The sequence below is a fragment of the Sander lucioperca genome, chromosome 10, assembly GCF_008315115.2.
Source record: "Sander lucioperca isolate FBNREF2018 chromosome 10, SLUC_FBN_1.2, whole genome shotgun sequence".
NCBI lineage: Eukaryota > Metazoa > Chordata > Actinopteri > Perciformes > Percidae > Sander > Sander lucioperca.
The window spans coordinates 33,094,231-33,117,520 of NC_050182.1; the positions used below are offsets into that span (position 1 = coordinate 33,094,231).

At 40.0% G+C, this 23,290-nt stretch overlaps 1 protein-coding gene across 3 annotated transcripts in view; it reads right to left on the reverse strand.

Moving 5' to 3' along the window:
- Window positions 1-23,290, reverse strand: part of dnah5 (dynein, axonemal, heavy chain 5) — a 116,349-nt gene that overhangs the window by 56,759 nt on the left and 36,300 nt on the right. For all 3 annotated transcript variants that reach the window (XM_031298634.2, XM_031298635.2, XM_031298636.2), the window contains 22 exons: window positions 22,397-22,609; window positions 21,869-22,093; window positions 20,667-20,839; window positions 19,600-19,670; window positions 16,422-16,529; window positions 16,053-16,240; window positions 14,840-15,034; window positions 13,311-13,445; window positions 12,936-13,043; window positions 12,215-12,368; window positions 11,798-11,944; window positions 7,713-7,954; window positions 7,068-7,244; window positions 6,054-6,258; window positions 5,398-5,540; window positions 3,377-3,511; window positions 2,917-3,039; window positions 2,414-2,627; window positions 1,954-2,177; window positions 1,074-1,272; window positions 778-950; window positions 158-288 (listed from right to left, as the gene is read on the reverse strand). In XM_031298634.2, coding sequence (XP_031154494.1) covers window positions 158-288; window positions 778-950; window positions 1,074-1,272; window positions 1,954-2,177; window positions 2,414-2,627; window positions 2,917-3,039; window positions 3,377-3,511; window positions 5,398-5,540; window positions 6,054-6,258; window positions 7,068-7,244; window positions 7,713-7,954; window positions 11,798-11,944; window positions 12,215-12,368; window positions 12,936-13,043; window positions 13,311-13,445; window positions 14,840-15,034; window positions 16,053-16,240; window positions 16,422-16,529; window positions 19,600-19,670; window positions 20,667-20,839; window positions 21,869-22,093; window positions 22,397-22,609 — 3,683 coding nt within the window. The remainder of the gene's footprint in view (window positions 1-157; window positions 289-777; window positions 951-1,073; window positions 1,273-1,953; window positions 2,178-2,413; window positions 2,628-2,916; window positions 3,040-3,376; window positions 3,512-5,397; window positions 5,541-6,053; window positions 6,259-7,067; window positions 7,245-7,712; window positions 7,955-11,797; window positions 11,945-12,214; window positions 12,369-12,935; window positions 13,044-13,310; window positions 13,446-14,839; window positions 15,035-16,052; window positions 16,241-16,421; window positions 16,530-19,599; window positions 19,671-20,666; window positions 20,840-21,868; window positions 22,094-22,396; window positions 22,610-23,290) is intronic.

Consider the following 23,290-nt stretch of genomic DNA (forward strand, 5'->3'; position numbering starts at 1 on the left):
AGCACTTTAGGGATAGCTTTGCAAATTGACTCAAATCGACTACATTTTTTTGTTATAAAGTGACTCTGTATCATTATACAAAGTCATGGAATCTGAACAACTTCATGTTGCAGATGTGTGTGTTCATGCATATACGCCTATTGTAGGGGAGCATTACCGTGTGAGAGTGATCTGGAAGATCTTGTATCCAGCTATGAATGAGGCCAGTCTGGTCAGGCTCTGTTTGCCTGAACCCCCAACACCCACCAACAAGGCATTACCTCCAGGTGTCCGGATTATCCTCGACACCTACATACACAAAACCAAACATACACATAACACTAGAATTAATAAATAAAATGAACGGGAGTATATATATATGTGACAAGTTGGAAGTGCAAAAAGCAAGGGAGACAGAAAGGGAGATGTTGTGCAAAGTGAGAAAGCAAGCAAGTGTTTTAAAGGGCTGCAGCTGGCAGGATATTTTGGGGCTTTAAGGCTGTCTGAGCGCATCTAAGGGCTTTCAAATGCAAGAAGCTTGACCATTCAATAAGAAACATTTGCCTGGTGGCCAGGGGCACGACTCCAATGAGGTGCTCTGTCTCTGAGTTTGTTTTGAGTTTGGCTGCGTGTTTTTGTTTTTTACACATGCACATTTTAATTTCATTTAAAACACATATTCACTCCCCTGTCAGAATACTTTGTTCTAATCTATAACAAGCTTGTGATATCTATTCTTACTAATTTAAAACTTTAGAAAACACAATAATGTGGCTAAATGATAAAAGTCTCGAATACCTTGACCAGATGTATCATAGCATCCTGAAAGAAGACCATGTCCATGCCTGTACCCCTGATGCTCTCATTGTAATGGCTCAGAAACATGTTCAGGCGGTCCTTTAAACTCTCAAATGATTCAGTAGGCTCGTACACCTTGGGTAAATCAAAGTCTGAATCTTCTGGCTCTTCCCCTGTGAGGAAAGAACATTTTACGTTAAAATAATCAAAATACAAAGCAAACTCTTTTTTTTTTTTAAAGAGACAACAACACTGCTGAAATGTTTCAGTGCTGTATCCTTTTGACTAATCAGTACCTGTAGCCTCAGGTGCGTCTCGTAGAAAGTCGACAAAGTATCTGTCTCGTCCATAGTCCACTATGTTCTTGTGCTCCTCGACAAGCTCCTCTTCTACCAGTTTCGCCAAAGCCTGGTCAAACCACTCTACGTCCTCAGGCATGGTAAATCTATCAGCTATCACACGACTGCACTCGTGCTGCCACAATGCCATCAGCACCTGGAAATTATGATTTTGTGTCAATGCTCTCATTTTCGTTGAAAATTGTAATTGCAATGAAAAATTAATAAAAACTTTGTTAAAATTGGAATTGGCATTGGAAATTGATGTATTTGAAACAGGACAATGCACAAATAAACATTAAACTTGTTAAAACAAGAGAATATGTCTTGGGCCAGGTTATAGCAACAATTGCTAATTTCCACCTTTAGTCCATGGGCAGGTATGACAAATTAAAAAGCAATTAACAATTTTAAATATAAATTTCACAGGACTACAAATGACATGGTGCCCATAGTAATTAAAAACAGGCAGTTTAGCAAAAACAGCATTTGAATGCAGTAGTGTGTATTTTAACTAAGGTAGGAATATTTGGAGTGTATACACAAGACCTTTTTGCATTTGGATTGATGGTGCAGAGAGATACTTATTTAGGCTTATTTATAGTAGTGTTTTTGTCAGTTGAACTTTTGATTTAATTATTTTAGACACTTTAGCGATACTTTCCCTGTCTGAATTCTTTGTCATACACATGCATTCTTCTAATAAACCCTATATACTGTACATAGTCAAGGAATCTGTTCCAACCAGTAGAAGTCCAACCATGTTAAACATCTTTCTTAATTATGTGACATTTTAGAAATAAGGTCAATCAAATAAAAACCTGTTAATTAAGCTTACCTGGACAGAGTTGACCACTTCAGCGTTGGTATTGAGCATGCCTTGCCAGATCCTGGACAGATCCCTCAGGTTGAAGATGTAGTGGAACTTGGCAGGAGTTGGAAGCATCTTGACCTTGACCAACTGCCAGAGACGGCGGGTCAGAGACACCAAACGGGGCACGGTGTTTCGAACCTCATCGGCAAAACCGCGAGGTGCACAGAAGTGGCCCTCACCAATCACACCTATATAATAGAGTCGATGATGGGGTAGTTTAAGGTTGGGAAGTGTCCAAAGCAATATAATACATACAATATAATTATTGATAATTTTTGAGTCACTTCAGTATTTGTAGTATTTTAGTAAATTGGCACTGTAGTATCATCAATATCAAGTTTGATAACACATTCCTTAACCTTAAGCAAATTATTTGATTCAAAACAAACATCAATAATGATTCCACCACACTCTTTTTACTCACCAAATATCTTGTCAATGGAAGCATTGGAGGGCAGGGTGCAGTTAAAGATGGAGAACTGCCTTTTCAGTCTCTGTGGGATGTCATTACGGCCTCCTCCTGGATGGATCATAGCTGCTAGAAACTGAACGTCCACAATATTGGTGAACTCTCCTGGTTTCTCCAGATTGAAGAACCCATTTTGCTCCATCAGCTGCCTGACAATCTCATTAGTCACCTGTGATGGGCAAAATAAGCAACCTTAAATCAAGAAGAGGTCTATTTGTTATTAGTTTACATTAGCATTCTTCTTTGCTGTTATCATCAGTTCATTTAATTGTATCATTTAAATAGGTCACAGAAATGTGTGAAATTAAATTGTCTTAGATCTAATAAATTTGACTTGAAATTATCTTTCATTGGATTTAAAACAAGGGAAATAACTAGAAAATTACTATTGAGTGAGGTAGCTAGTGAAAGGTTATTTTTTAATATTTCAATTAATTGATGTTAAAATGATTCCTGACCTGGTCTCCCCATTCGTTGATGACAGGCATGTTGATATCATCAATAAAAATCGACATTTTCTTCCCAGCAGGGGGTCCATAAGTGGTCCCCATCCTCTTATCCACATAGCTTTCCACAGTCCTCTAAAAGAGAAACAGGGGAGTAAATTAAAAAAAGACAACACATATGGTGACAGAAACAAGACAGATCTGAAGTTCCACTCAGAAATAATCCACAGTAACAGCTTGATCAATGCGTAGCTTAGACATGTACAGGAAAAAGACAGTGGTCCTCCATCCAGCCTGCACATTATTAATCAGACTAGACATTGATTAATGTTACTTCGCAAGGCCATGACAATCCATGACAAGTTACCACAGATGTAAAGCATCCATTTTCGATGAAACTGCAGAGAATGAGACAGCCAGCTGTTAAACCTAAAGTAATTAAGAGGAAAGTTAACAGACGGATCTGCTTTACCTGGAACATGAGTGGTGTGGTGGCAGAAGAGAAGTTGAGACTCTTCCCCATGTGGGTCTCAGGATCATACTTTGACATGTAGCCCTTGATGATAACAGTCTTAGCTGTTCCTTGCTCTCCAATCAGCAAAACAGCCTAGGGGAAATACTTTTTTGTCAGGGTAAAGTTTCATGTAAGACAAATCTCTACAGTGTATGCAGTTAATGTAATTTCTATGCAATGTGATATGGCAACACAGTTAATTATTCTGTTGAACTTGAGATTTTAACTGTTGACGGAAACTAAATTTGTCGTGTCCTCCCAATTTTACTGAGCACCTTCCAACCATTGAAAAACTATAATCTATCATGGCTGTTGCTTAACAAATGACATATGCACTCCAAAGTCCAAACAGACCCCTCAAGAAAGCAAAAGAGACAGAGAGCGAAATTAAAAAACGCTTTTACTTTTTTGTTTCCATTTATTCACATGTAGCCGAGGGGTGAATTTGTTGTAACACCCCCATCCCATTTATTTCTGGTTTGTTTCAGTATGTGTTTTGTGTTCTAAAAATGAAAGAAATGTGCATACGTTTGTTTGTGCGCTGGCAGAAGGTCAATTTTTAGTTAGTTATTCCAGCCACTAGGTGGCGGTGTCACATGCCAAGAGTTGCGAGGTGTCTCTTGGTCACTCTCTTTTTCTTTCGGGCCGATCAGAGAAACAGCACAGTGGAGAATGCCAGAGTAAATCGTGTGAAATAAATAGGTAAATATTGCACAACTGGTTAAAAACACGTATGTACAAAAGATTAAAATGATATCTGTGTTAATCTGTTAACTGGATATGTTATAGATGAGATTGACTTTGGATGGATGTCGATGGATTTCATGTGTAGCGGCCGACGGCAGTGTTTCCATGTGTTAGCAAGGTATTGTTAGCATGCATAAAGCCTCACCTATGCTATTGTATGTGGTTATTGGTAAAGTACAACAACTGCTTGAGTGACAAGTGTGTGAAGTTGTGCGCGCCCTGGTGAAGCCCGTTTTTCAGAGTCTGTATTCTGTAAAATTTAAGTGTTTTCTAAGTCAAACTGTACATTTAAGAATCAACTGGAGTTTATTGTGAAGGTATATTTATATTGTTTTATTTTGTTTTCTATGTCAGTGTCCTAATCCCACTGCCGTATTTTAAAATTTTAATTATTTTTGGTTTTGGCCTTTCTGTTAAATTGCAAGGACCTGCCAATGTTACAAAAATAAACGAAGCCCGAAGAAGTTATTGTGTCCTGTGTGAGTCTAAGTACAGCAGGCTACACACATATAGGTTTTTACAGATCCACTTGTTAAAACAATGCGTTCAGGGGTTAAAGGTGTTGTCTGTGTACCAGCCATATAAGCTATTGATATCACGGAACTTAGTCACAGCTTAACATAATGAAATGTTTTTCGAGCAATACATTTTTGTTCACTATTTAGATCCATGGGCCTCTGGAAAAAGTAGGTTTATCAGTAAAAGTAAATGGAATTCAGGAGCTTCCAAAGTAAAATATCACCCCCACACAAACCACCTCTTCACAAACACACCAACATACAGAATCTCCCCACTCTCCTCTCATGGCATAATGAATCTGAATGACTCTTACACACATGCACACATACAAATAAACACAGTTGCTCCTGATGAATGCCACATGGTGGATCATTTGATGGGCTCTCAAGTAAAGCATTGACCTCACTATTTTAATATGGTTATTTTAGGTGATCTGTGCTGCATCCAGCCATGCTGCCATGCTATTGATCTAAAGAGTGTGCTACTCAGCTGTAAACTGGAATAAATGAAGCATTATACACTCAACAGAGAAGAAATTAAATGGCCGCTACCCTCTCTAAAACCCTTACCATAAGCCTTAAAGACACTATGAAGAGGGAGATGTATACTAAATGTTCCTATTCACAGCTCCTTTTTTATAGATCTATACTTTCAATTTTGACTGTCAGTATACAGATATACACTCGTTTAGTTATTTTATTAGCAAATCTCACCTTGCCCTGCTTGGCGATGGTCTTAATTAGAAAGTCTGTCCTAACATTATCCACATTGGGGACCAAGATGGAGCTATACTCTGGGGTGAATTCCGATGGATAAATGTACTCCTCCACTCTGGTGCTCCAGTGGACCCACTGACCTGGAAGAAGAATAAATGTGCATGCAATAATAAGATGGAGATTAGCACGAAATATGAAAGTGACACTCCTAAGTTGTCCTCCAATTGAAAATTGAAAAAAAAAAAACATTTTCATATTTCACTGTAGGTTTGATAAACATACACCTGCTGCAAGATTTAGTGCAACATGAGGCATAATGCTTCTGCTTGTCAAGGAGCAGCTTCGATATTTTCTGGCATCTAATCTAAGATAAGATAAGATACACCTTTATTTATCCCCAGCGGGGAAATTCAGTTGTTGCAGCAGTACAACAGAAACAACAGAAATAAACACAGCTAACATAGCAAGTAATAAGTAATAATAAGAGGTACTAAAATAAGAATAAAATAAAAAAATAGAAAGTATACAGGATACATGTGTGAGTGGTCCTGATAAAGTGACGGTGTTGTGATTAAAAGCACCATAAAGTGACAGTCGTGTTGATTATTAGCATCACCAAAAGTGATAATATCTGTTTATCAATGCATGCATACCATCTGCTGTGACATGGTAGTCAAACATGGTGTCGTCACTGTCTTGAGGAATGGTTGGCAAGTTTAGACGTATACTGTCGTTCCCTCTGAGCCACATCTCCATCTTCCTCCGGTCTTCCAGTTCAAGTAAGGCTCCAGTGCTCCACATTAGGGCAAAGACATACAGCCGCTCCAAGTGCTCTCTGGATAACTCACCACACTGCTCCTGTAGAGTAACATCTACTTTAGATCAAGGACTTTGTTCACAGAACAAATTTAATAGAGAAGTGGAGCACATCAAAAGTTTAGAAAAAAATACATATAGCTGAGCTCTTACTTTTTCCCAAGGTTTATACAAAAAGAATACAGAATACAGCATATAACACAGTGCATAAAACACCTGACATGGTCACAATAGATGCCTAAAAGGTCATGTCAACAGGTGACCGCAAACTTTTACGGACCCTCAACAATTAACTGAATTCACAGGAAAAAAAATGTCTCATCTAAAATAAAGCTACTAGACCATTGGGTCCTGTATTACCTAATTATTACTGATCAGCTGATATTTTAATGATGGTTACAACCCCACTAACTTTAAAAAAAAAAGCAAGATAAAAAAAATAAAATCTATTGTTGCTGGTTTTACGTTCTAATTACATGAAGTGGACATAATTAGGGCTTTTACTATAGCTTCACTGATGGTGTCAAAATGGTGAGTTACAGTTGGTTTGGACTGAAAACTGGGCATGAGGTGCATTTCTTTTATTCTTTCACTTATCTATGCAGTACCAAGCTTGCAGTACCAAGCTTACATCTGTCTTAAGTTTCACGTCACAGATCTACTACTTAAGTCTATCCAATAGCCAACAGGTTTGGCCTTTTCTTAGAACAGCAAGTTATTACAAATGCATTTCCCCTTTTACTCCAGCATTAATTTTATTTTGGCAGTAGGAATTAACCTCTTCATCATTCAAATATACATTAAGTGCTGTCTGTCCCATGGAGGGGAATTCAGAAGAGTTGTAACCTTACCCTTGGTGGTATGAGTCCCTGCAGCATGTTGATGCACTGCATGATGACAAAGGCCTCTAACATGTCCATCTTAAACTCTAATGACTGCACACTGAAGCGATAGAGCTCAGAGAAGGAGGAGGAGAAGAGCTCCCTTAGCACCTCTGCCTCCTGGGGGAAGCGTTTCTTCAACCAGCCCTGAGAAGAACAGCCACATAAATCACATTAGTCTCCAAAAACACAGTGTGACCTGTATGTACCAAACCATAGCCCAGTCGTGTGAGGTTTATTTTTAGATTCAGCAGAAATGTCAAGTCCTCTGACCCAAACCAGCTGATTACTATTGATCTTGATATCCGAACCTGGGTTATACAGAGTTTTTAATTCGGTGATTTTGATATTTATGACTTTTTTTCCTCTGTTTTGATAAGTCTGAAAATGTAACTTAGTAATGTACAGTAAATGCGGATTTTCTAATGTAGTGAAATATTAAAAATACACATAAAAGAACAATGATATGATAAATCTTGTGGCACTAGATCTGGATGGTTTTTTACAGGTACAGTACATACTGTTATCTACCAGACCATAACTACCACAATTTTCAGTTTTTGTGTGTAGGGAAACAAAAATATCTTAAATAATTTATTTAGTTAGTCGATTCACCTCCAGTATGGGGCTCCAGTTGAGCACAGAAGAGCTCATGAACACCATGCCGTTGCGCGAGACGGTGGCTGGAGAGGCGTTGTCTATGTTATGTGGCTCAAAAACCACTTTACAGTTGGGAGCCATGGGTATACGGTCTCCATTTGCCAGCGTAAGAGTTCTGTTGTCGTCCAAAACTGAGTTTAGGTTCTCAATCCAGATGGCATCGACTGGTCCATCCAGGACTATCCAGATGTGCTCTCCTGAGATAGAAAACAGTGTTTTTGTTTGTCTACATGGATATGAAAATAATAAGATGCATTGTCTGATGCTTTCACCAATAACTTGCTACTTGGCAGAATGAAAAGGCCTCTGAATATGCATTTAGTACATGGAGAAGGTTGGCACCACAACTGTTAATAAAATAGATTGTAGATTGTAGGTGCACTGCTGTGTGTGCTCAGTAGGGAGTTCAAAATGCCACCTTGCCCATCTGGTCTGGTTCTACAATACAAAAACAACCTCATAATTTGCGCAAGAACTAGCCTGGAAATCCAGACACAAATCCGAAAGATTAAGGGTCTGACATTGAGTAATGAAAATGGCCCAACTCCAGGGGCGGCACCAAGCATGCATTTGAAAATCTCACTGCACGCAATTGGATAACACTACGACCAATCACAACAATCAGTGGCGGTTCTACATTGAATTACACCCAGGGCGAGACCCCCTTCGAGCGCCCTCCAACCCCCCCCCCCAATGTTGGAGGTGGAGATTGTGCACCTTAAAAAGTGTGTTTCCTGTTGTAATTGCAATAGTTAAATAATTGGATTCTCTTAAGTGTGTTTTTCAAATGTTCCTATGAAAGATTTGTGCAATTGAGAAATATAATTTTCTTTCACTTATGTTGTTATAATATATATATATATAAATGTGCCAAAAATATATACAATAAGATATATAAAAATTGTAACAATAGCAGAAAGCAACAATAATATAAAATATTAAGAATAATATAGAAATAAAATATAGAATAAATAGGCCTATTCTAAATAGCACAAATCCTTCATCACACAAATGTGAAAACACAGTAAAGAGAATCTAACTGTTACACTATTGCACTAAGAACAGAAAACACAAACTAAAACTAAAACCTGACCTTTCTGGCCTTCCTTGATGCAAAATCATCAATGATGTTATTGTATGAAATCTGCTCCCCTATTGAATGCTCACGGGCGCACGCCCTTTAAAAAAAAAGGTAGTCAAAAAATGTTTGCATTTCAGACGGCTGACACGAACACATCTATCACCTCGATAATAAAGCCGTGAAGTAGGCTATCTTTCAACTCAGGATAGGATTGGAGATGAAAAGTTTAACTGACACATAACCGCGATCAGCTTGTGATGCTCAGTATTAGCGGAGCACCAACGGTATCGGCGCCTATGCCCAGCAACCCGTTAGACCCAGAGGTGAACTGTCCCCCGCTCCCCCCTTCCCTTTCCCCTTCTCACACAGCTTCACTGTGCAGTGTGCGCACAGCACCTTCTCAGCAAGCAGGGGCGCAAATTTGCCAATTCCCCACACGGTGAAATGATAGATAATACAGTAGAAAACCGCTTTGAGGATTTTTTTTTTTTTTTTAAGTGCTCGTGCCGCCCCCCATGAGTCATAAAAAAATGCGCCCCGGGCAGCTGTCCGCTTCGCCCGTGCCAAAAACCGCCACTGACAACAATACACAGGGTGACGTATCCAGAGCCCCATACGCGTAGCTACCAACGGAGCTAACTGGTAGATTAAACTGTCATCATCTGTTTAGCTCGCCTCTGGCCCACCTATATCAGATACTCCGATGTGATTGGTGCAGCTCGGCTACAAGGGCATAGTTAATGAGCATCGTTACTCAATGCCAGAGTGACTCGCTGAGCAAATTTAAATTGTGCTCTCGCGAGAACTCTGGATTTCCAGGGTACACAAGAACTGAACTTCAAGTATTTTTGTTACTTCGTCTCCTGAAGTAAGAAGACAACCAAAACTTCCAATACAAAACACCACAACATGTGACGCAAATATGAAGCTTGTTTGTATGCAGATGTTTAATTTTGCTCTGTCATCATTGACCTAAAACTAAAGGACTCACAGTTTGAAGTCAAAATTATGAATTACTAATATGACTGCTTTCATGGACATGAACCATCATCAGCTGCATCTCCGCACAGAAGTTCTTAAAATAAATCGTGCTTGGGATGCTGTTGCTGCATCGGTTGAATCACAATGTACATACAGGGCTCTATTTTAACGATCTAAGCGCACAGAGTGAAGGGCCTGGCGCAGGTACGTTCAGGGCGTGTACAAATACACTTTTGCTAGTTTAACGGTGGAAAAAAAACAGTCAGTGTGCCAGGCGCATGGTTCAAAAGGGTTGTACTTAGTGTCTTAATTAATCATAGGTGTGTTTTGGGCTTAAAATGCAATAAACCAATCAGAGTGGCATCTCCCATTCCCTTTAAAGGTCCAATGTCCAATTTCTCCCATCTAGCGTTGAGATCATATATCGCAATCAACTCTCTCGCACCACGCAGTTCAAAGTACGTATTACAGCTACGGTATTACTAGCCTTCACACTTCAAAAAGCCGGTCTCTTGCTCTTTTCAATATCCTTTTTCTTTTTCTGGGTGAAGAAGAAGACTCCTGTTCCTGAAATTTGGATTTTGAATATGTGTGGTCCTCCACGTTTCCTTCTTCAAACTTGCCGGGGCCGGGAAGCTACAATACCCATTAGCAGCATTAGCAGCACCTGTGAGTTTATCATGTGACAGCGAAAACGCAAAAGGCTGAGCAGTATGTCCTGTATGTCCCTTACCGGCTAACGTATTTCAAGATGGCGCATTAATATATTGGGGCATCTACCCCAGTTCATGGAATGGCAAATGTAAAATTCCAAGCCAAAGGGAATACTTGGAATTGATGGTGGTGGTAAATATTCATGAAAAAGGACAAGTTTGTGGACGGGCAACACAGATTTTGATAATGAATAACTAAACACATTACACACTGGACCTTTAAAAGCCAGGCGCGTTTGTACCTTGGCGCATTGCTATTATGATGGTGGATTTGCTAAGCAGGAAGGAGAGATTTTCAGGTGAAGAAACTGATCTGCTCGTGCGTGAAGTGAAAGCTTTATAACAAGCATAGTGCGCGTGCGTGTGCACGTGCCTAGGCGCATTTTACTAATATGCTGTTAAAATAACAATGAAATGCTGCGTTATTGACTTTAGACCAGGTTTTTGTTGGTCAATGGCGCGATCACTTTCGGCTGCCTCAAGATAACAATACACAAAGAATGCACCTGAACAGACCTCCCTGTAAGACCAGCACGCCCATGGGTGCACGGATGGGCGTCGGTCTTAAACTAGCAAAGACACTTGCCTCGGGCTTTGCGCTGCGCCAGGTGCAAGGCATTTCATTTCCTTGTAGAATACTTAACTCAGGGGTCCTGTAACAGCTCCACATGGCCCACTTTTTCTACTGGATTTTGCTAAAAGCAACAAGCTGCACAAGTGAACAGAATGTACACAAAGCGTCTGTGCAAAGGTAATCGACAAACTTATGAAATGCATCCTGCTCAAAGATATGCATAACAGCATGAAAACTTAAACCCAATACATCAAATGCATATTTTGATACATAAAAGCAAAGACATAATGTATATTCACACCAATGCACACATACATTTTTAATGAAGTGTGTAGGATTAGGGCTGAGCAGAAGATAAAACAGCTGTTGGTGCTGCTTTGAACTTTTCTAACTCAGTAGGGATCTCTTTGGGATGTTTTCTCTATTCCTCTTATGCTAACTTAGCGGAGAGGATGCTGTTTTGAAGCCATGCTTCCCAATAAAGCAGTTACTACATTTAACCTATACAATGCAAATGTTAACCAAATGTTTGTAGAGAATTAATATTCTCTAGTTTACAAAAAAACATGTTTTCATTTACATGAGTTAGAACTGTTGTCTGCAACAAATGCTCATTTATAATTGCGTATATTCTAAATGTCAGCTCAGCTCACCTCCAAGTATGAAACCAATGTCAAGTAAGCAACCTGACCTTTCTTTGCTCTCAGTGTTTTCCTCCACAGTGTAGAGAAAATGCCATCAGTCCAGTCATTTGTGGCCACATCCAATCGACCAAACATCTGAGGTGCCGTGATGGCTTTTGGGTTCATGCGCATCTCTTTGTGAGGCTGACCACACTCTGAGAGACATTGACAGAAACATTAACTCCTACATTTGTAAAGTAAGCATATCTAATACGCAAAATGTATTAAAACAATAACAATAACTTGCACATGTGATCTGTGAGGTGTCAAAAGTTGAAAGGAGTTTAAAGGCAGAAAAGATGATTTTTGCTTTGTCTGTCTTTGTCCCTCACACACAGACACACACGTTTCAACATCAGCCAGTGTATATCACAAGTTTGTCTCTCTTTTCCTGAACATATTTCAAAATGTACAAAAAATCTTACCTGTCATAGCTCTCATCAGCGTGTGTATGCAAGTTGTCTTTCCAGCCCCACTGGGCCCCAGGGCCATCATGCCATGTCGGACCCTCTGAGTCTCAAACAGCTGGATGACCTTCAGCTTCCAGGGAGGGTGACTGATCAGATCTGCGTCCTCAACCTGAGGGAGCATAATTACAGTATACACAGACTTAGCATTACACTAAGCATATAAAGTACAAAGCATTATGACGTGTTCTGGATGATACCGTTAGAATAGTATATTGTAATGTATTGACAGAATCACACATGTAACGAGATAATTACGACAAGCGTACATCACTGCAGGGATGAAGGCACAAAATGCACCAAAGACACAAACATAAGGATATCATTTATAGACCTAACATTTTACTTTCTATTATCTCTGCACCGTGTTTGCCACACTTCGGTTAGGTCCTCGACAAATGGTAACAGATACCATTTGTATGCCGTTGGGTGCCATATATTTGAAAGATGTCTCACAGTCCAGTAGTGTTTTGTCGGATTTTACTCAGCTTCCTCATTTCTCTCTCTCTCTCTCTCTCTCTCTCTCTCTCTCTCTCTCTCTCTCTCTCTCTCTCACCCTCTATTATCCCTCTGTCCTTCTTCACTCTCTCCCTCTATTCCTCCATCCCTCTATCCTACAGTATTTCTCTCTCCCTTGCAAGCAGAGACAACTCATCCGTCACTCCCTTCCCTACTGTACCTGTAAGTCGATGGCAGCCTCTAGTTCAGGGTAGCCTGCTTTATCAAGTTGGATGCCTGGGAAGAGGTCCTCAATCAAGCTCAGAAAGAGTGGCTCATCCTCATCGATCTAACAAACACAAACATGCGTATACATAGACACACAAGTTAGCAGAAACCTACAAAAAAACAATGATTCATCTTGATATTCTTGCGATTGTTTATTGCTAGTATCTTTGATTACTGACTTTAATTTGTATTCATTAATTTATTCTTCTTTATTTAAATGTTCTGCTGATGAAAATGTATCAAAACAAATTTTAATTGTTCTATTATTCAATTTCGTTTTGCAAATCAAAAGTATGCTCCATTGTATTATATTCTGTTCTAGACTGACCAGCTTAGATAAGTTCATGTCCCTGAGGACCCTCATGACGATGGTGGACTCTGTGTCACTGGGATTGGCTCGCTTGGCTGCTCCCAGGGTTCGCAGCACTGACAGGATGTTCCGTAGGCCAAAGTCATAGTGAACCTGGACAATCACAAATATTAATTCATCATTCATCATGATATGTTTGCAGACAGCTGTGTAAAACTGCCTCTTTATCTATTCTTATACAGTTTCAGCAAGCCTCTGCAACACGCATGTACACATATTCTAATAATCTTCACTGCAAATTAAATAATAATGTAGATGACAGCCTAACAAATAATTTGACTCAAAAACCAAGAACTAGCTTGTAGATGAAACACAGACCTGAGTCAGAGACCGTGACCCCTACATTGTGATGCCCATTTTGAGCCTGGAGATTCCCTTAAAGCAGGGCTCCAGACTGCGACTAAATGGTCGCATTTTGCGACCAAAATTTGAGAGTGTGCGACTGAATTTTACATCCAATCGCACATGTGTGTGCATGTGCCTCCTTTTTACACGTTAAACGTCGAAATTTCGGTACCTGAGAGCGCGTAAACTCAAGCTTATCTGTCCTCTCTGAAAATTGACAGAGAGCGGAGCTCTGACACAAACACACACACTCGCACACACACGCATAGCTGCGGACGGTGCAAACTACGTCGGCTCTGCAGTTTTGTTGAAGTCACAGTGAGACACGGAAATACCGATAAAGTTGTTTCAAGTGTGGTTAGTTTTTCAAAACTTCACGCAGACAGCGTTTGCTGCGATATATTAATGGAGAGCCGAAAGCGGTCGCGGTGCTGTTGACGTTACATTTCCTAAGCAGGCACAACAGTGGTTTCTGTGCCCTGGTGACTGACTGAGGTTGTAAGGAAAGGCAACTTTATTTCTACAGCACCTTTCAGGTTTCAACAAGGCAATTCAAAGTGCTTTACATGAAACATTAAAGAGCAATTAAAAACGGTCATGAAAATAAAACAGGCTAAAAAAGATTATACAAATACAAGAATAAAAGTTACAGTGAGTAAGAAATTAATAATTATTCAATTTAATAGGTTGTAGGGATGGGTTTGGGAGCATCTTCAAAAGTGACACTGAATTTGAAACAGCACATTGTAATTTCTGCATCTATTAGCAAAGTATTTATTAGTAATACAGTGGAAATTAGTAGAAATGTGAATATTTGGTTAGCATGTTGATTTACGGTGTGTGCCCCTAAATTTTCTGGTTGCGCCCCTAAAATTTTCAGTTGGGGGCCACTGTGCTCCTAGTGAAAAAAGTTAGTCTGGAGCCCTGCCTTAAAGGCTTAGTAACCAAAAACTTGGCTTTGTCATTGAATACTATATATATATCTCAATACTGTATATAGACAAAAGGCAGGGCAGTAAAAAGTTAGTAAAGGCTAACATCTGAACACTATAACAAAAATCTAAAGCATATACATTTTTTAATGATGTAACACAAGAAGAAAACGTTTCACATTTTGCACTCCGATCTCATCTATTGTTTACCTGTTTGGAGAGTTGCTCCTCACACAGCTTGTAAAGAGTGAAGAACTTGCGGGCCAGCTCCATGTTGTCGATAAACCCACAACTGGCCAGTTTTACCCGAATGATGATCTGACGGTCAGGAACCATCATGGCCACAGAGCGGAAGTTAATCTTCAGGTTCTCAGGAAGCTCCTGGCGACCTGCATAACCTGGGTTCTGATAATACAGGAAAGAAAAGCGAGAAGAGGAGTTTTAAATGGGGCTTTAATGATTATTATGAGGAAATGTAATTTTGCATATTTTATTACATAGAACATTTAGATCTCAGATTATGCTGTTACAAATAATACATTAAATAAATACAAAAAGCACATGTGGACAACATGAGACAGAAAATCAGGGTGTATGCAATTTGTACAATTTACCACCTATATGTGCTCCTGCTGAGTTTTGATTTATTTACTATACAAAAAAAAACTACACAAAATCTTAAGTTAATGCTGGAACATCATTAAAGCTCATAGCAAGCGTTATCCTTCAGTTAAATCCCTATGGCCCTCCTCTCTACAGAGCTCGCCTTTGATCACTGTTTCTATAGACGTGTACACACACACACACGCACACACACACACACACACACACACACACACACACACACACAGATAAAGTGATCTAACTGTTAGATGAAGAGTATAAAAACATCAGCCAGCTAATATTATTAATAAAAAAGCAGACCCTGGTGTTTAATATTGTACTGACTTGTGAAAGACATGGTCCAGGTCAATTCCATTTATCTATAATTATTAATTATTAATAATTAATTAATTAATTCATAATTATAATTATAATTATTAATCTTAGAAAAGTGTATTATTTGTGATTTATTGCATGCTCTCTATGACAAGAACAGGTTTTTTTGCTTGGAATAAAATGTATCTTCATTTGTAAAACCAGCAGCTAATATTGTGATGTCCAAGTTGCTCCATAGACCCAGGTGCTTAAGCCAGCTTCTATTTTACCTGTAACTTTCTACAACAGACAACCTAACACTGCAAAGCATTACATTATGACTTTGATTTTCTTCAGTTTTCAAAAAATTAAATAATACCATGAGAATGGTATCCCCTTTTAAATCGGTCAAAAGAAAAATGATTGTTAAGACTATATAAGTACAACAACATGAATTGCATTCTCTATCAAAATCTTTAAATAATGGCACTGTTGTGTCACTGACCATTGTAAGAAAGATGCCAAACTCGGGGCTCATATCCACATTGTCTCCATCAGTGAAGACAAAGTTTTTGCGACGTTCCTTCTTGCACGTGAGAACTATCGCAATCTGTTGGGCCGCAACCGACAAAACTGGGAGGTCAATGCGGTTGAACTCGTCAAAACAGCCCCACGAACCAGACTGAGCCAGACCTGGAATACAGACACATGCAACTGTATGGTCACTCTGTTGCTAATTAATGAAACGTACAACTCCATTCCAAACCCCTCAAGCTTTGCCCAGAACATTTACCCTTTCTCTATCCCTATTCTTTTTCTGGTGCTGCTTAATTTGCAATAAAATAGTAGCACCAATTTGCCTTGTGACTCTTACCTTTGAATATTCTTCCCAATCCTCTGAAGTCCATCTGGTCAGAACAGTTGAAGACCACAACATACTTTCCCAGACAGCGGCCCATGTCTTTGGTAGTCTCTGTCTTACCTAATAACAAAAGGCAGATCTGTCACATGAGGTGCAACAATTTTTAAAACAAATTCTCCAACCAAAACACCTACTAAAGGTATCTCTTTAGTCGATTGGATCCCAACGTTTTTTTGGTTTGTGATCCCTTAAAATGAAGCATTGTTAGCCCTCTTCACAGGCTCCATACAGTACAGTATGTCCATGAGTTCCACCAAAGACTTTTCTGATTGATCATTTGGATAATTGTCTGGTTTGATCTGAGTCTGAAAAAGTAAAACCACCTAGTTATGTTAAAAAAGAAAAAAAGAAAATAAGATTGTGTATCAGGGACATCTATTTTCTTTTTTCTTTTCTCATTCATAATTTCACCCCCCTTGAGATTTAATTTGAAGGTCCCGACCACCAGGTTAGGTATCACGCATTTAATGTTAGAAGGGACAAGACCACAGATAAAGAGATGCAGTCAATGTATGTTTTTGTCACTATTACATATTCCTGATGCCATTTCACTTTAGCTTACTACTGCCACATTAGTGGCATGTTGTGTATGCGAGACCTAAGTCCCATCCTCTATCAACCAGTATACCACCAGTGTCATGTCCAGTGATGGGAATAACGACGTTATAAATAACGTTACTAACAGCGTTACTTTTTTTCAGTAACGAGTAATCTAATTAATTACTCTTCCCATCTTAATAACGCCATTACCGTTACTGCCAAAAATGCAGTGCGTTACTATATTTGAAGCTGTTTTTTTCATCAGACTAGATCTCTGAGTCTGAGCCGAGAGGCAAATACTTTTTTTTACTGTTCTTCCTTGGTTAGTGGGCAGTGCACGACGCAAGCGCATACATGCTGACGATTGGCTGAGGTTGAGTAAAATGTCATTGTAAGCCAATCAGAGGTAGAGTTGGGTGGGTGTTCGAAAGCATGCATAGTTGGACCATAGACTGTATATAAGAATGGACCAACAGATCCCGTTGCTCTAGACGGAGACCAGTGAAGGCCTTTAGAAGCACTTTTCTGGTGAGCGCTGAGCGTTACTGCGCAGCCTCCAACTGAGAGAGACGACGTAAATGTGCCGTGAGCAACGTGTCTGAAAGTTGTAAGTCTTCTGGTAGCTGTGCCAAGAGAAATCTCAATCATTCCCAATCTTGCAGAGACGGAGAGCGTAGGTATATGTAAGGAGATAACATAGGCACAGGCTAATTACTGCTAACTAAAATGCTAGTTAACATTAGTAATTACACTTAAACAGCTAATGTGAGACGAAACTGCCTGCACGCTTCTCCTGTATTATACGGTAATTCCTCTACTATGCGACAGTAAGTCGCGTGGTTATGACACAATTGTTAGCCTATTTTACAACAAAAACGTCTGCTACGGAGCCATAACGTGAGGTACAAGGTAATGGAGCCTTTTATACATTGTCGTGTTTCTTTAGAAATAAACAATGGACAAATAGAGTCTTTAAACGTTTCAGATGTAAAGTTATTCGCTGTCAAAGTGGCGCCAAAATGAATGGCAGTCAATGGAATGCTAACGGGGGGTGATAACTTTGTAGCATTAAAATGGCGCCATAGGAGGTTCGCGGTCCGAGGAGAAGCTTACCCCCTTGAGTCGGACACACAAGAACAACACAAGCGAGTCAGTCAACAAGAGAGAGACAGGTATGGCGTTATGAAATCAAGGAGAGGGTTAACTTTTCTTGCTACAGATTTTCCACCGTGGTCAGAAAGAACAGGGGAGACACTTTGTTTCTCTTACGACTCTAGAGTCGGTACTCGCTCGAGAGCTAATCGGCGTCACTCTCTCACTTCTCCCTCGCTCTATCACCTACTCCCCACACACACACACACACACATACACACACACACATGCCGGCTCGACGCACACACCAGCACACAAGTATAAACATCAGGCCACTTACGTTATTTGCACTACAAAGAGTGTATATATTTGTTATTTATTTTTGGTATAGTACTTAACAAGCATAATTTAACAAGCCTGTTGAGGTGTTGTGTTATTTGTATCGATCCACTATATAAACATAATATCTACATACATGGCATTTGATTGGAGGTTAGTCTCACTTTGTCCCACAGCAACATTAAGATAGTTTAGATTTGTGTACATTGTTTCTGTTAATAATGTATCGTATTAAGTGTCCATTTCATTATAATATTCAGATTTATCATAAATAATTGAATATGCACATGTATTTTAAGTTCCATTAAAGAGGGTTGGAGGTGGGGTCACATTTGAGCATTTAAAAATTTACTTAAAAGTAACGCAATAGTTACTTTCTGAAGTAACTAGTTACTTTCATAATTTGTAACTGAATAACTAATTTAGTTACTTTTTGGAAGAAGTAACTAGTAACTGTAATTAATCTAATTACTTTTTAAAAGTAACTTGCCCAACACTGGTAATATCTGTTCCCTCCTGCCTAACCCCCAATTTCCACCGGTTGCGGAACGGCTCCGGAATGGCGGCGGAGTCATTAGGTTTCCATTAAAGTCAATGTGTGTATTTCCACTGACTGCGGAATGGCTGCATTCCGACTGCGTCCCAGCTCCGGCGATCCGCAGCCCTCCGGAGCAGATACGCAGAGCTTCTATTTTGAGAGAGAGCTCTGCAGCAATTCAGCACAATTCAGATAGTGCGGGACAGGAAGTCGAGCACAGTAACAAAATAAAACATCTGGTTAATTTTCAAAATAAAATACACCGTGCTCACGGCGGATCATATTTCCCTGCACTACACCTTGAAAACACAGCACAGAGTTGTTTCCCCTCTACTCCTCTGGATGGAAACAAACTGTTGTTGGTTTTGTGGTTCTATTCTACGTAAATTTGCGAGATCTTGTGGGTCCTCGTGACTACAGCTGTCAGTCATGGCCGCAACAAATCCAGACCTAGTGGGTATTGACGGACGGCGGAGCACGCAGCCAACATGCAGTGGAGCTGGTCCGCAGACATTCTGCATTCAGTGGAAATCCGGAGTTAGAAAGTTTTCTAATTGGATAAAATCGCTATTTCATAGTCACATTGTTCCTCAAGGTTATACATTTAGGCCTCAGTCTTACCTGTTCCTGCAGGACCAGCAGGGGCTCCACCCATACTCATACCGAGAGCCTGGGCTAGAGTGATGTAGCACCTGAACAAACATAATAGACAGTTCAATGTCCACATAGGCATAAGGTTAAGAATTTGCTTCCTCACAAAGCAGTTTTCATTTACCCTCACATTCAATTAATCACACAATAAAACTAATATGATATGATTTTCCACAGGGAGGTTGGAGATCAGACACAGCTAAAGAATGTTGCCCATAAAGCTGGTGGGGATTCAGTGTCTTGCTCAAGGACATTTTAGCAGAAAGGATGACTGACACCAGGACCTGACCCAGGCCCTCTGGCTAAACACTGTTCTCCCTTTTCACTGCATAGCTGGCATAAAACTGCACTTGCAGCATAGTCTGTGTCCTTCAGAGAATGTAGAACAAATCAGACCACAGCTATGAAGAAAACAATCTCCTTCTTTTGTTTTTATGTTCATGATACTACTTCCACCTTTATTCATTGTGTCTTTCGCATTCTCTGTCCTTCATCCTCTCTGTCAGTGTCACTGCATCCAGTTTGGAAGAGTAAAGACAGTAAATGATTGAAAAGAAAGCAGCACAGCTCATACTAGCGAAGAAAAGGAATCAGATAGTGTTGCATGGAAAGAAGGTAGCGAGAAAATCTAGGCTGTCTTGGTGCCTTCGGCCATAAGGCCAGCGTGCCACTTCTGTGGAGAGCTGCTGTTTGCTGGTAGCCCCGTCACTGCTGCTGTCTCCTCTCATCTCTTTCTCCCCGTCTCTAATCTTTTTTTTCTCTCTGTCTCTTCTCATATTTGCCTCTCTGTCTCTGTTAGTCTGACACTGGCTGTTGGTGGGATTCTGCCTACCTCCCACTGTCTGATTCTCTTCCTCTCTTATGGTCAGTCATATCTTCTGTCAGTGACAGAGGTGATGACCATGGTGGAGAGTGCCTACTCCTCTCTAATTTATTCTCTTCCCAATTCCACTGCGCTCTCTCTCTCTTTCTGTCTCTCTTCTCCTCAAGTCCAGTCATTAGTCAGCCATGAACTGTGTTCAGGGATGGCCCTCTACCTGTCAGTCAGTGGCGTAATGACAAGCCTTTCAGTACAACCCAGGAATTCATTCTGGTAGACAAAGCCCACGTCTGTGATGTTGATGATCATCTTGTCTGAGTCCTCATTGAAGTAGAAACGACACTGCTTCAGCCACTCAAAGTCGTTGGGGCTTTTGACATGGAGCCGGCACTGGAGGGAGAAAGGGTAAGAGTATGGAGGAGGGACAAAGAGAAGAGGCATGGAGAGAGAAGAGAAGCAAGTTAAAGGATGGAGAGAGAAGATGGCAAGTGAAGAATACGAAATCGAAGGGCACCATTCAGGAGGTGATGTGAGGTGAGAGATAAAAGCAGGAAGAAAGAAGGAAAGGAGGGGTGGAAGGGCAGTATGGCATTAGGTGACAGGAAGGTTACATTAAAAAGGTGGAAAGAAAGGGAGAAAAAGGTAAGGGGAGGATGAAAGAGGTGAGAGATTATGAGATGAAAATGAGGTGAAAGGAAGGTAAAGGAGAGGGGAGAAGGATGGCAGGAAAGAATTACGCCAAGGAGATGGGTATAATGAGTATATGGAGTACAAAGAAATTAGGCGGTAGCATAAGGAGGGTGATGAGTCAAGGGATGAAATACAAAGAGATAAAAGGCATACGGAGAGAAAAGAGGATGGGATAGAAGAGTGTCAACAGTTATGAGTTATAGGAGGGAAGTTAGGTGAAGAAGACAGTAAAAAGATGTTTGGAAACAATGGCCAGGACAAGGGCAAAATGTGTGGGAGAGAGAGAAGACGGGAGGAGAATAAATTGATACAGGTACGAGGTGATTAAAAAAAACCACATTCAAATAAAGTTACTACACACGTGTTATATTCAGCTTGTAGACCAGCAAGGCAAGGTTTGTGCCTTGAGGGGAGACTTCCTTTTTCTAGGTCTAAAACAATATCACTTTGGCTGCCAATGAAGACGCTTTGAAGACTTTTGTCAGATAGAATTGACTCTTTGCAGTGGACACCATTTGGTATGCTAACACCCCAACCCTCGGGTAATCCCAATATCAAATGCAGTTTTACAAAAGAATAGCTATCATGAGCAGGGGATTCTGAATAGATTACTTTTGAACTACTTGAACAAAAATGTTAAAGGGCTTGTTAGTATGGTCCAATGACTTTAGTATAGTGTGCCATCAAACTAAAAGTTAAGTACTACTATATGATCAACAAAATACTCACCAGGTCATCAAATATGTCCCTCTGGTGGACATGGATGGTAATGAGGGTCTCGTACTTGGTCCTCTCCACAGCCCTTAGGTCTCTTGTGGTCATGTCAATCAGTGTGTTGAGCAGATCCAGGAAGAGCTGGTTGGTTTTGGACATGATGCGGCGATCATATCGCGCATTGGTCAGAGCCTCCTCAGAGTCCCTTGTCCATATCATCTGAATACCTAGCAAGCCCACCTAGATCAAGGACAAAGACATTTTATCAAAGACTTTTATTACTTCCCAGAATGCAAAAGTAAAGCTGAGAACATCTCAGAAATCAAATAAAGTACTAAGTACAAAAGATTGATGTTCATCACAGATATCTTATGCAGAAATGAATTTGCCAAATTCATAATTCTGCTATAGTTTATATAATGTCATGTATCCAACATGTTTTTTGCTCAGTACATATTCTTTGGCTGACAATCACAGAGAATAATGGTATGGCCCATGTTTTGAAATATGTGGATGAGTTATTTGAATCCAGCTATGATCTACCTGAGCAGGAAAGGAGTTGAGGAAGTCGATGAGCTGGAAGCCAGAGTCCTGGATGGTCAGGGCAGCCTGTCGGATCACCAGGTGCAAAGACCTCTGAGATTCCTTAAGCAGAGCATTGAGCCAAACCTCTACATTCCCCTCTGCTGTGACAGGACGATCCAGCTCCACAGTCTCCCCTTCCCGTGAAGATACAGCCAGAATACGGTCATATATCTGAGAAAGATGACATGTTTTATTGATTAGAATCACATATTTGTTATCCTATTTCACTTGTGAGGTAAGGAAAAGAATATGACAACATTCTCCCCTTCTACACTATTCTAAATTAGTTGATCAATTGAAAAAACAGACTGAACAAACTGATCAGGAAGGCTGGCTCTGTTATTGGCTGCAAACAGGACACTTTTGAAGCTGTGGTGGAGAGGAGGTCACTGAACAAACTGTTATCTATCATGGATAACCCCGACCACCCTCTCCACCCCACACTGGTCCAACAGAGGAGCACCTTCTCTAAGAGGCTGCGACAGCTTTGATGTCGCACGGACCGCTACAGGAAATCATTCCTACCACAGGCAATAAAACTTTTTAACACTTCTTCACTGAGTGACAGATAAGACTCATAGACATCACAACTGCACTAATTGCAACTTGCACAATAAGTTTGTTTACCTACAGCTTTATTAATACTATTTAAACAGTTGTACAGTTTTTATTCCCAACTTATAGATATTTTAAACTATTCGTTATTACTTATATTCTATCCTATTATTACTTCATGTATATTCTGTATGTGTGATGTGTGTCTGATATTTTTGCTGCTGCAACACCAGAATTTCCCATTTTTTGGGCTCAATAACAATTAATCTATCTATCTATCTATCTATCTATCTATCT